The following is a 12437-nucleotide window of genomic DNA, read 5'->3' on the forward strand; positions in this document are numbered from 1 at the left end:
TTACTGTTTTTGCTGTACTTTGGATCAAATAAATGCAGCCTTGGTGAGCAGAAGAGAATGCTTAAAAAAAAAAAAACATAAAAAATCTTACGGTTCAAAAACTTTTGACTGGTAGTGTAGGCTGGTTATTCTTAAAGATTGAAACAAATGTGCATCCGCCAGAAAAAAAGTATGAAAAGTGCTCAGAGTCGCTGCAGAAAACCAAAAAATTGGAAATGTTGCTTTAGACAGGCTTATTATTGAAAATGCAAACTCATTCTCTGCCAGCAGGAGGCGCTTTGAGAGCGGTAGAACTAGCGGTTTCTGGAGCTCCGATCATGAACGCTACTTTATCAGATCAAATGAAAATGCCATCGAACCTTTTCTGAAGACAGTCGGTTCCCTTCAGAGATACATTCATATAAAACACCCGCGCCGTGTTATGATTTTGAAACGTGCAGTGCTCGTGTTTACTCAACGAAGTCAAACGCCACAAATAAATCAATGTATGGGAAACACTGGTAATGTATATCAAAATATCGGAAATGTGTTTAAAAATCATATCGCCGTTATTGAAAAAAATTATATCGCGATACATATTGATATTGAATGATTGTTCAGCCCTACTACAACATAAATATCTCAGAGCCCTAGTAGAAATATTATGCCGTCATTTGGGGAATTAAAAATAGAAATATATCAATCAGTATTACGGGAACGGGTAAAAAATCGAACACTTTTGATTTCATACTCACTGGCTGATGCTTGATGTCTTTTGGTGGGTATTTGAAGTGTGGTCCAAAATTAACAGACACCTGGAGAGAGGAAACAGCATGAAAAATAAAACACATCCACTGATTTCGGTTTGTATGTGTGACATAATCCTTTCAATTACATCACCTGGACTCTTTCATACTGCACCATCTAGTGTATGAACAGAGAAGCTAACGACAAACACCTCTGAGAGCACGCAAACTTAATTCGTTTAGCCGGAATGGAGAAAAGCACAAATTTGAACATATACTAGTGTTCAAAAGTTTGAGATTAGTAAGATTTTTTTATATTTTCATTTTCAAAATGAACAAGAATGCATTAAATTGATCAAAAGTGTCAGTAAAGACATTTATAATGTTACAAAAGATTTCTATTTCAAATAAATGCTGCTCTTTTGAACTTTATATTCATCAAAGAATCCTGAAAAATCACGGTTTCCACAAAAATATTAACTGTTTTCAACATTGATAATAATCAGAAATGTTTCTTGAGCAGCAAATCAGCATATTAGAATGATTTCTGAAGATCATGTGACACTGAAGACTGGAGGAATCATGCTGAAAATACAGCTTTGATCACAGAAATAAATTACATTTTACAATATATTCACATAAAAAAAACACTTATTTTAAATCGCCATAAAATGTAACACTTTTACTGTTTTATCTAGGGATGCACCGAAATGAAAATTCTTGGCCGAAACCAAAACCGAACAAAATTAAACACTGGGCCGAAGGCCGAATACGGTTTTTCCCCCATGTATTTTGCCAAATTTTTTTGTACTATTGCATAAATTAAAAATCCAAAATGTGCTTTTTACTGTTTTGTCTTGCTTTTCAAATGAGTCTCATTACGAATACGTCGTACGTATCGCATTCTCACATGCCTTGTAAAAATTCATAAGAATGTGACGGAGGAAAGGAGCGCAGATTTTCCTCGCACTTTGGACTTTGAACGCTGGTTAACAAGCAGATAGCGCGGTGAGGTCGTGCAGCGCTGTCAGTATACATGCAATGCATGCGTGTATTAGAAAACATAATGTTCTGCAGTTTATTTACTAATTGTTTAAAGCCATTTCGCAATTTCAATCATCATACAGTAACCAGCAACAATCACCCCTTCCTCTTCTCATTGAAGACATGCATGCAGTCCTAAACAGTCTCTCGCTGTCGGTGCTTGTAATGATTTTTGCGTCTTTCTCCGACAGTTTAAATGCTTCCACACTGCTGACGTGTGTGCTGCATAATAAAGAGTGCGCGCCTCTCACTCTGCGCTGGTTGCTATTTGATCGCGTCATATCATTGTTCGGGACAATTTATTCGGTCTTTTCGCTTTATTCGGTTGCCGAACATTCGGTGCATCCCTAGTTTTATCTGTATTTTTGACCAAATAAAACGCATTAATTCGCTACAGGAGGCCACTTTTTATTATGGATAGATGCGCTTTATTGGACTTCTTTTGGACTATTGAATCTCAACACCCATTCACTGCCATTATAAAGCTTGGAAGAGCCAGAACATTTGTTAATATAACTCCGACTGTATTCGTCTGAAAGAAGAAAGTCATATACACCTGGGATGGCTTGGTGGTGATTGAAAGAGCCAGGACATTTTTTTATATAACTCCGACTGCATTCATCTGAAAGATGAAAGTCAAATACACCTAGAATGGCTTGAAGGCGAGTAAATCATGGGGTAATTTTCATTTTTGGGTGAACGATCCCTTTAAAAATATCCCTCAAACAGTAGTATGGGCATGAGTGGTTGTGCAGTTTTAACATGCAAAACAGCAAATTAGAGAGTTTCTGTCCTGCTGTATCTAAACAAACAATATCTATTTAAATATTTTGTTTGCCTAGATTTACTCCCACAAAAGAGAAAGCACAAGTTTAAGGCAGTTTTCACGTACCGTGCAGCTCTTGTAGAGGGATATGGCGGGGTAGTACATGCCCTCGTACAGATCCTCATAGGCCACACCTTGATTCACTCCGTTCTTAAAAAATATAATCTGAAAAAAATAACAATAAAATCACGCATTAGTCATGACATCACAATCAAATAACCCTGTGAACACATGAATATAATGCAGTGAAACACTCACTCGACTGGAACTGGTGGGTTTTAAACTCTTCTCGGCCTTGTCCACGTAATCTTTCTCTTCAAAGTACAAATAGCTTTTGAATTTGATCAGCGCCTTTGAGAAAAATCAACATTGCCACTTAAGATTAGTGATGCACAAAAGCACTTTTTACAAAAAATTCAATTTAAGCTTTCAAACTGAAAATAAAGTTTATTTAATAATTTGATTAATAAAATGTATTTAATAACCAACACACGAGTTGTATATAAAAATGTAAATAGCACATTAAGCAGTTTATATATAAGCTTTTTAATGATATATTCATGTTTCTACTCCAAATCATTGTTGAAATATATAGTGGTTGTACTATAATTAATTTCATGTCAAAATTATTCAAACATACATTAAATAATGAAGACAACAGGTTAAAGGAATAGTTCACACAGAAATTAATGTTTGCTGAAAATGTCCTCACCCCATCCAAGATGTAGAGGAGTTTGTTTCTTCATCAGAACAGATTTGGAGAAATGTGGCATTGCATCACTTGCTCACCAATGGATCCTCTGCAGTGAATGGGTGCCGTCAGAATGAGAGTCCAAACAGCTGATAAAAACATCACCCATTGTGACGGCACCCATTCACTGCAGAGCATCCATTGCTGAGACAATGATGCAATGCTACATTTCTCCAAATCTGATGAAGAAACAAACTCTTCTACATCTTGGACGGCCTGAGGGTGAGGACATTTACAGCAAATATTCATTTTTGGATGAACTATCCCTTTAAGTAAAATACATTTTCAGCTTAATATTTTCGGTCACCAAAATTTCAATTTCATTAAACTACAGACTTAATTTATCATCTTATTCATATCATTTAATTTCATTTGTTCATACTTTGTCCTTGTACGTGTCAGGCAGAGCCTTGGCGGTTTCGGTGTCGTCTGGAAGCTCAATGTAGAATCCCAAGATGTCACCCTGTCCGTAGCTGTCAGAGTAATGCTTTCCAATGGACTGATGGAAGCGCGTTCCTTTCTTACTTCGCCACGAGTAGCTGAACTTATCGTAACCCAGAGGAGCTTGCAGGTTTCCTGAGATGAAAGACACATGACGGATGCTGTAAATACATGGACGCTTCTGTTACTGTTAGCAGTGCTGTTAGAGGACAGACCTAAAGGCTGCGACCAGCCCAGTCGAGCCGCGGTGTCCTGTGGCATCTCGTCTACAGTGACCTCAAAATACCACGCGCCCTTTCTGACCCCATGAGATGCTCGGACCATCGAGTAGCCCTTCTCTCCGGTCACCGTCAGGCGGTCGTCTGAAATCTTCAGCTGTGGAGCTGAAATACAGGTAAAAAGATAGTAAGCAATCGAGCAGGAGGTTTATTTGGGTCTGATGTTGTGGATATCACATGTACCTCGGTCATGCAGCGCCAGCAGCACTCTCTCGTACAGACATGCGCGGTACAGGTCTCCAGGGATGGGCTTCCCGGCCCAGCAGTCCAGCTCCAGTTTTTCAGGGTCGGGAGCGTGTGGATCCGGCTCAGCTAGGATGTAGCGGTACCCGTCTTTGTTGAAGGGGTGTTCGAGAGGGTAACCATGGGGCGGCAGACGCTGCGCTGAGAACAGCGGGTCACTAAAACACAATCCGATCTATATCATTTAACTAAATTAATTACTTATTTTGGGAATTGGGTGAAAAACCACAACTGTTCATCATTTGTTCATGTTATCTCAGGTCGATTAAATAGTATTAACAGATACATCTTTTGATTTTAATAATGTATTAATAAATCTTGAAAGGAACATTAAAGGATGTAAATATTTGTAAAATATTTTAAAATGTTTTTACATTTAGTCATTTGTGACCCTGGACCACAAAACCAGTCAAAACCAGTAAGGAATCGAAATCGAAATTGAGATTTATACATCATCTGAAAGCTGAATAAATAAGCTTTCAATTGATGTATGGTTTGTTAGGATAGGACAATATTTAGTCGAGATACAACTATTTGAAAATCTGGAATCTGAGGGTGCAAAAAAAATCGAAATATTGAGAAAATCATCTTTAAAGTTGTCCGAATTAAGTTTTTAGCAATGCATATTACTAATCAAAAATTACGTTTTTATATATTTTTGGTAGGAAACTTACTAAATATCTTCATGGAACATGATCTTTACTTAATATCCTAATGATTTTTGGCATAAAAGAAAAATCTATAATTTTTACCCATACAATGTTTTTTTGGCTATTGCTACAAGTATACCCCCGCGACTTAAGACTGCTTTTGTGCACCAGGGTCACATTTAGCAGACGCTTTTATCCAAAGCGACTTACAGATGAGGACAATGGAAGCAATCAAAAAATGTACACAATGAAACATATGCACAAATGAAACATTTACATTTAGATCGATAACATGCATTTACAAATAGAGTGGATTTTCATTTCATATCGCCTTTAAGATGTCAGACCTGCGTGTTCTCTTGGCCGTTCCAGCCGCAGCTCCGTCCTGCAGCTGCTGTTGTTTGCGTTTGGCTCCTCGGCCTTTTCCTGTAGCAGCTGGAGGAAGCCCACCTGTGACAGAAGCAGAGTCTCAGATTCAACCTCAGCCTGATTCACACGCTCTGATCATCCAACATGAACGCTTGCAGCAGAGCAGCCCGGGGATTGAGCTCAATCTAAAGGCCACAGCGTTTGACAAACACAACAAAGCTCAAGCGTCAAAGCAATATGCCTCATAGGGCTGTCAAAATGACTTAAAAACTAAATTCGTATTTCTACTTAAATATTAATTATATTCGAATTTAAAAGGCATAATTTCAGTTAGGGGAAAAAAGCTTTTGGCTTCTCTGCTGAGGCCAAAAGAGGGCGCATCGAGCAAAATATTATGCACGTTTCTTCAAAGCATAATAAAATAACACGACTATCTTTGAAAAAAGTCGGCTGACGCAGACCTTAAATTCGAATGCAACGTTTTTGCATTCAAATGTGGATTTAGTTTTTTTTAATTCGACAGATATTTGAAATTTTTTTTGACAGCCCTAATGCCTCAGTCCACTCATATGTGCCAAAAGCCATGACGGTTAGATTTCAGTGTCTGAAAGGGAAGAGAGGGGGCGCAAGCACACAGAAACACGAATTAGTGCTGCAGCAAGTCAATCAAGAGCGCAGAGATCAATGCAAAGCGAGGGGACATTACAGGAGCACCAAACATCAGCCTTCCATTTCAAAAGCCAAATGTATTCACCTGAAAAAGTCGATCCACCTGGAATACAACGCACAGCTTTAAAGAAACTCCCTCCACAATGGAATCAAATATACATTCATTATTCATATTATTTCTAGAGTCTAGAGGCGACAGTTTTACCATTCAATCCTCCAGAACCCGTGATGGCCGTCATCTGCTTCTGGTTGTCATACGACGGTCCAATATTGGCCAGATCCTGAGGAAAACCAAACACAGAACATGCTATAACAAACGTTTTCAGATTAGTAAAACAAAAAACTGGGTACATTCAAAATGGCAAACTATACTGTAAAAAATGATTTTACTAAGTTATAAGTAAAGCATAGATTACAAGAGTACAAGTCTTTCTATTTCAAAATTTCATGAAACTTTTCATGTTTCAACGTGTTATTTTTTTGTGAAATTTACAAGCAGTTTCTGTGTGTAAATTGTTTTACCACCAAATTTTTTCACACACTTTCAGTATGCATAAAACACTCAAATGACCCACAAATTTTGCAGTACAAAACCAGAGCAAAAGGTACAGGATACTGTATCCCAAAATGCAACGCATCCCCTTGATTCAGTAATAGTTTGGCCTGTCAAGACTGGATTAAAATGCTAAATAGCTGTTCACTGCATTAATATAACATTCATACTTATGGCATTCTTCTGCTAATTGATGCCTACTGCATACTAATTAGTATACCATTCCAAAAATAGACAAGACAATTTACAGTATGAACCCCATATTATGCTAATATTTTATTCCAATCATAACCACTACGTTTATTTTTGGAATAGAATACTACTGTACGAGTGTTATTTTAGTATTATTTATACTATATACTAGTATAGTATATAGTATAAATATACTAGTATTATTTATTTTTTTATATTTGCAGTTTAATTTTAGTCATTCAGTTACAGGATGTGCTTTTTGTCATTTTTATTAGCTATTATTTTTTTCAAATATTTATCTATATATCTTTAATTTATTTTTATTTCAATTTTAGCTTTACTAATTTTAGTACTCCAACTGATATGTACATTCCAATGTATTTCAGTTTTATTTGAATTAGCAAACAAGTTTCTTATATTAGTTTTGTTTTTTTATAAATAATTTTTTATTAGTATTAGTTTACAATAATACTACTCTTTTTCACTTTGTATAGTATACTGTGCTTATATGTGAAATTCATAATGTAATATCAATTCAGCATCTCCATTTTGACTAATTACATGATCAGACAGCAAAATGTTAAGACGCATTAAAATGCAAAAAGTAGATTTTACCTATACAATAACAATGCGTATTTGCAAAAAAGATCATTGCTTTTTAAATATTTTAGCAATATAGCAAAAATACAATGCAAGTAAGTTGGTGTTTTAATTTCAGCTTCCTATTTTCAAGTCAGGTAGCTGAAATACTATAAAAGAGCAATTTAAAAACCTATACAAGTCTGCTTTAAATACAAACTCTAAAATGGATTCAGGGTTGACTTCATTTCTTGTTTGCGGCATTATATAATTTCCTAAGTGAACTTAAAGCAGCAGAATTTAATAAAACCTGTTTAAGAGACACTGGACTTAAGCATGAAGATCATATCAGTGAATCCTGAATCTCGGTGTGATTTTGAAGTGTCCTATTCTGCTGTGTGTTTATACGAGCCGATGTCTATAAAGTTGCACCTGATCAAGCAAACCAAACTTGGGATAGTCCTCTTCAGGGTCTTTACTGCCGGGGTCTGGATGTTCTTTCACCAGGAAAACATCACGCTCTTTACTCTGAGTCCAAACAACAAGAGTCAGCCTTTCTAAAGCTCCATAAACCACATTACAGACACAGAAGAAATAAGGTGAAGCAGCAAGTGATTTCAAATAACTCACCATAGTCTTGACAATGTTATTTGGCCATGTGAGTTTGCCGGGCCTCTGGCGGGTCGTCATGCACTCCCAGTATTTGTCAATGAAAGGTATGATGTCCTTCACAAGAGAACAAACACCACTGAAACCACCACGTGAAACACATGGCACTGCACTCACTTAACTCCAGCTGAAAGCATACCTTATCTTTAGAGAACATTGTTTTGGGATGCTCCTCTTGAGTTCTGGACCTCCATGTCAGATTTGCCAAAGTGGTGAGACACATCTCCTTCAGATCTGACCATTAAACGATCAAGAATCAATGGACTGAATGTAATACGGATGTACTTGCATGCTGTGCAGTATATGCTAGAGCTGTACCATCTAAATAAAATCTCAATCTTTTAGTGCAGATGTTTGTTTTTTTTTATTGCAAAAGCAGCATTTCTTCTGTTTTTTTTAGTAATTTTTATATTTAAGTGACTACAACTATAATCAATAATAATAACAGTTTAGTTTAACGTTTGAAAATGAAGAAATTAGAATATAAATATTAGTATTGTAATTTTACAGTAAAATATTTTTCTTTTCTTTTACTGTATTCTTTACAATATTATTGCAATATGCAGTATTTGTCAATGAAAGGTATGATGTCCTTCACAAGAGAACAAACACCACTGAAACCACCACGTGAAACACATGGCACTGCACTTACTTAACTCCAGCTGAAAGCATACCTTATCTTTAGAGAACATTGTTTTGGGATGCTCCTCTTGAGTTCTGGACCTCCATGTCAGATTTGCCAAAGTGGTGAGACACATCTCCTTCAGATCTGACCATTAAACGATCAAGAATCAATGGACTGAATGTAATACGGATGTACTTGCATGCTGTGCAGTATATGCTAGAGCTGTACCATCTAAATAAAATCTCAATCTTTTAGTGCAGATGTTTGTTTTTTTTTATTGCAAAAGCAGCATTTCTTCTGTTTTTTTTAGTAATTTTTATATTTAAGTGACTACAACTATAATCAATAATAATAACAGTTTAGTTTAACGTTTGAAAATGAAGAAATTAAGATGGATATAAATATTAGTATTGTAATTTTACAGGTTTAATGTAAACTAAAATTACTACTATTAGTAGTAATTGTTATCTTTTATTAAGTAATTTTAACAATCATAATAATAATAATTATTCATATTAAAAGTTTGGTTTAATGTTTAAAAATGAAGAAATTAAGACATACATATTAGTAGTGTAACTGTACAGCTGTAATGCAAACTCAAATTATTATTTTTTTATTGCAAAAATAATATTTATTTTGTTTTTATTTAGTAATTTTTATATTTGATTAAGTAATTATAACAATAATAATAACAATTATTATTATTTAACATTATTATTATTTATGTAATATCTTGCATTATCAGCAGGTTTTTCCTGTTTAACACTAAAGCTGCTTTGACACAAAGCGCTATATAAATAAAGGTGACTTGACTATTATTTAATTTAATCAATTTAATGTTTAACGTTTGAAAATGAAGAAATGAGGATGGATATAAATATTAGTATCGTAATTTTACAGTTGTAATGTTAATTAAAAATTTATATTATGATGTTATTATGATCTTTTTTATTGTTATATCACACAAATAATATTTATTTTGTTTTTATTTAATAATTGTTATATTTGTATTAATTATAACAATAATAATAATATTATTATATTACTATAATATTATTAATATAATAATAATAATAATATAGATATATATATAATCAGAAAATACTGGCTAAATTGCACAGCCATACAAACAAGCATAGCCTGGAATTTTCTTTTTAAAATTGTATTTTAAAAAAAGACTGACATTTTTATTTAAAAACAAACAAACAAACCTGCAATTAGATTTTTTTCTCCAAATTGTGCAGCCCTAGTAAATACTATATAATACCTACGTAACGATATTATAGTAACAGCAGCATGCAAAAGTGTTCACTAACTCAGCAAGTCAAACTGATCCACTCACTTGCTTGTTTCCTCAAGAAGTACGTGTTTCCGCTGTGGTGACACACATTGCAGTGAAACACATAATTGGTCACGAAGGGCAGGCAAGTTCTGCAGGAAAGAACAAACAGACAGCGTAAGAACATGCACGCGAGACACCCGTCCATCTGCGTCAGGACACAAACGTACGCCGTGTCGATGCTGAACGTGTCTGCAGTAAACCACTTCATGCACAGCGCACACTGCAGCTCCACTTCCCCCAGCTGACGGCCGTTCTCATCATCTCCAGATCCCGTCTGTGCATCCGCCGCCTCCGAACTGTCACCCGCCGTGTCCTGACGACACACACAGACACTATGCTACGTTACACTGAAAATCAACACGAAACGGCACATTCTGTAATGTGGCATATTTCCAAGTGATGCAGGACATTCAATGAAATACTAAATATTAGGACTTTCCATCCACAAAATGTTATACACTGTCGCTCAAAAGTTTGGGATCAGTAAGATTTGTAATGTTTCTAAAAGAAGTCTCTTCTGCTCATCAAGGCTGCATTTATTTGATCAGAAATACAGAAAAAACACTAATATTGTGAAACATTATTACCATTTGAAATAATGGTTTTCTATTTCAATATACTTTAAAATGTAATTTATTCCAGTGATCCTGTCAGCATCATTACTCCAGTCTTCAGTGTCACATGATCTTCAGAAATCATTCTAATATGCTGATTTATTATCAATGTTAGAAGCAGTTTTGCTGCTTAATATTTTTGGAACCTGTGATACTTGTTTCAGGATTATTTGATGAATAAATTTAATGAATAAAGTATTTTCTAATTATATAAGTATTTATTATCACTTTATATCAACTGTACAAATCCTTGCGGAATAAAATTATTTCTTTCAACAACAAAAAAAAAGAAAGAAAAAAGTTATTGACCCCAAACTTTTGAATAAATGCTGTTCTTTTTAACTTCTTATTCATCAAAAAATCCTGAAATAAGTATCACAGGTTCCAAAAAATATTAAGCAGCAAAACATGTTTCCAATATTGATAATAAATCAGCATATTAGAATGATTTCTGAAGATCATGTGACACTGAAGACTGGAGTAATGATGCTGAAAATACAGCTTTGATCACAGACATAAATTACACTTTAAAGTATATTAAAATAGATTAATAAATAAATAAAATTTTATTTTAAAATGCAATAATATTTCACAATATTAGTGTTTTTTTCTGTATTTCTAATCAAATAAATGCAGCCTTGATGAGCAGAAGAGACTTCTTTAAAACACATTAAAAAATCTTACGGATCCCAAACTAAATAAACGATTTAATTAATTGAAACTAAATCAAATATAAATAATAGACGAAAAACAAACTTAAAAAAAACAAGGAATGTTGCAATAATTACAAATGTTGCTTTGACAACTAATTGAAATAAATATGTTTAAGTTGAAGTACTAAAATTACTAAAAATAAAACTGAAAGAAATTAAGAAAAAAACTTAATTAAATCTATAGAGAAATATTTTAAAAAGCAAAAACTAATGACAAATAAAAAAGTAAATGAAAAGTAAAAATAAAAATTAATATATTAATTAAATACAAATAAAAATAAAGTTAATTATATAAAGTATATAATAAATTATAACAATATATTAAATCATTATATTATTATATAATAATAATAATATAATCCTTAAATTACATATAAATAAAATAAATCCTTCACAATAAGAGCAGCAAATCAGGTGGTCTGATTTCATCTTGCATATGATTCCTCAAACCATAGTCTCTTTTCCACTGGACGACTCCGTCTCCATGTTTGTGGTCAGATCTCCAAATGATGCATCTCTGCAAAAACACACATTAGAGACAACATGAGATAAAAACCCACCAGAACTGATCAGTCACTCATTCTTAACCTTGAGCTCATTAACATATCACCGCCCACATTTACACATCAACACTGCTGACCTGTACAGGAACCTGTGTCAGCACCTGCTAGTGCATAAATGGCACTTTTATACTTAAATCATTATGAAAACAAACACAAACCCACAAAGAGAGCAGAAAGAAATGAAACTCGTATTCGGATTAACGAAGTTTTTGATTGGGCAAGGACCTTTAAGGTAAAATCATGTTAAAATACATTAAACAATCTCAGTATGTTCAGTATATAAACGTCAAATCAATAAATTTACAATCACGGGGGACAAAAACAATCAATTATCACAAAAATGAGAAGATAAACAGAAACAGCAGCACTTCATTCTAACGCTGGAGCGACTGCGCCGCTGTGTTTGTGTGCTGAGCAGCGCTATTAACACCACAGCTGTGAAATATAAATCTGAGCATGTCTCTAATTACTTAATATCAGTGATTTTATTGATTAAAGCATGTTTTTATTGCTTCTCACCCTTCTGCTGTGTCTCTCTCCGGCACAGATCCCGCCTCAGCAGCCATCTTTGAAATAACGACAATGACTGAA

The 12437-nt window shown here is 34.3% G+C and overlaps 1 protein-coding gene across 2 annotated transcripts in view; it reads right to left on the reverse strand.

Annotated features, from left to right (window-relative positions):
- Positions 1 to 12437, reverse strand: part of LOC107704134 (set1/Ash2 histone methyltransferase complex subunit ASH2-like) — a 14952-nt gene extending 2515 nt beyond the window's left edge. Inside the window, exons 1-16 of one of the 2 annotated variants that reach the window (XM_016506992.1) lie at positions 12366 to 12437; positions 11734 to 11800; positions 10124 to 10269; positions 9957 to 10045; positions 8664 to 8758; positions 7951 to 8046; positions 7753 to 7848; positions 6202 to 6277; positions 6082 to 6099; positions 5306 to 5408; positions 4249 to 4466; positions 4003 to 4170; positions 3729 to 3922; positions 2854 to 2946; positions 2662 to 2760; positions 735 to 794 (exon numbers count right to left, since the gene is read on the reverse strand). In XM_016506992.1, coding sequence (XP_016362478.1) covers positions 735 to 794; positions 2662 to 2760; positions 2854 to 2946; positions 3729 to 3922; positions 4003 to 4170; positions 4249 to 4466; positions 5306 to 5408; positions 6082 to 6099; positions 6202 to 6277; positions 7753 to 7848; positions 7951 to 8046; positions 8664 to 8758; positions 9957 to 10045; positions 10124 to 10269; positions 11734 to 11800; positions 12366 to 12412 — 1665 coding nt within the window. In that variant the 5' untranslated portion in view covers positions 12413 to 12437. The remainder of the gene's footprint in view (positions 1 to 734; positions 795 to 2661; positions 2761 to 2853; positions 2947 to 3728; positions 3923 to 4002; positions 4171 to 4248; positions 4467 to 5305; positions 5409 to 6081; positions 6100 to 6201; positions 6278 to 7752; positions 7849 to 7950; positions 8047 to 8663; positions 8759 to 9956; positions 10046 to 10123; positions 10270 to 11733; positions 11801 to 12365) is intronic. The other variant, XM_016506993.1, reaches the window with a different exon arrangement.

Source organism: Sinocyclocheilus anshuiensis, unplaced genomic scaffold, assembly GCF_001515605.1.
Source record: "Sinocyclocheilus anshuiensis isolate Anshui unplaced genomic scaffold, SAMN03320099.WGS_v1.1 scaffold690, whole genome shotgun sequence".
NCBI classification, from domain to species: domain Eukaryota; kingdom Metazoa; phylum Chordata; class Actinopteri; order Cypriniformes; family Cyprinidae; genus Sinocyclocheilus; species Sinocyclocheilus anshuiensis.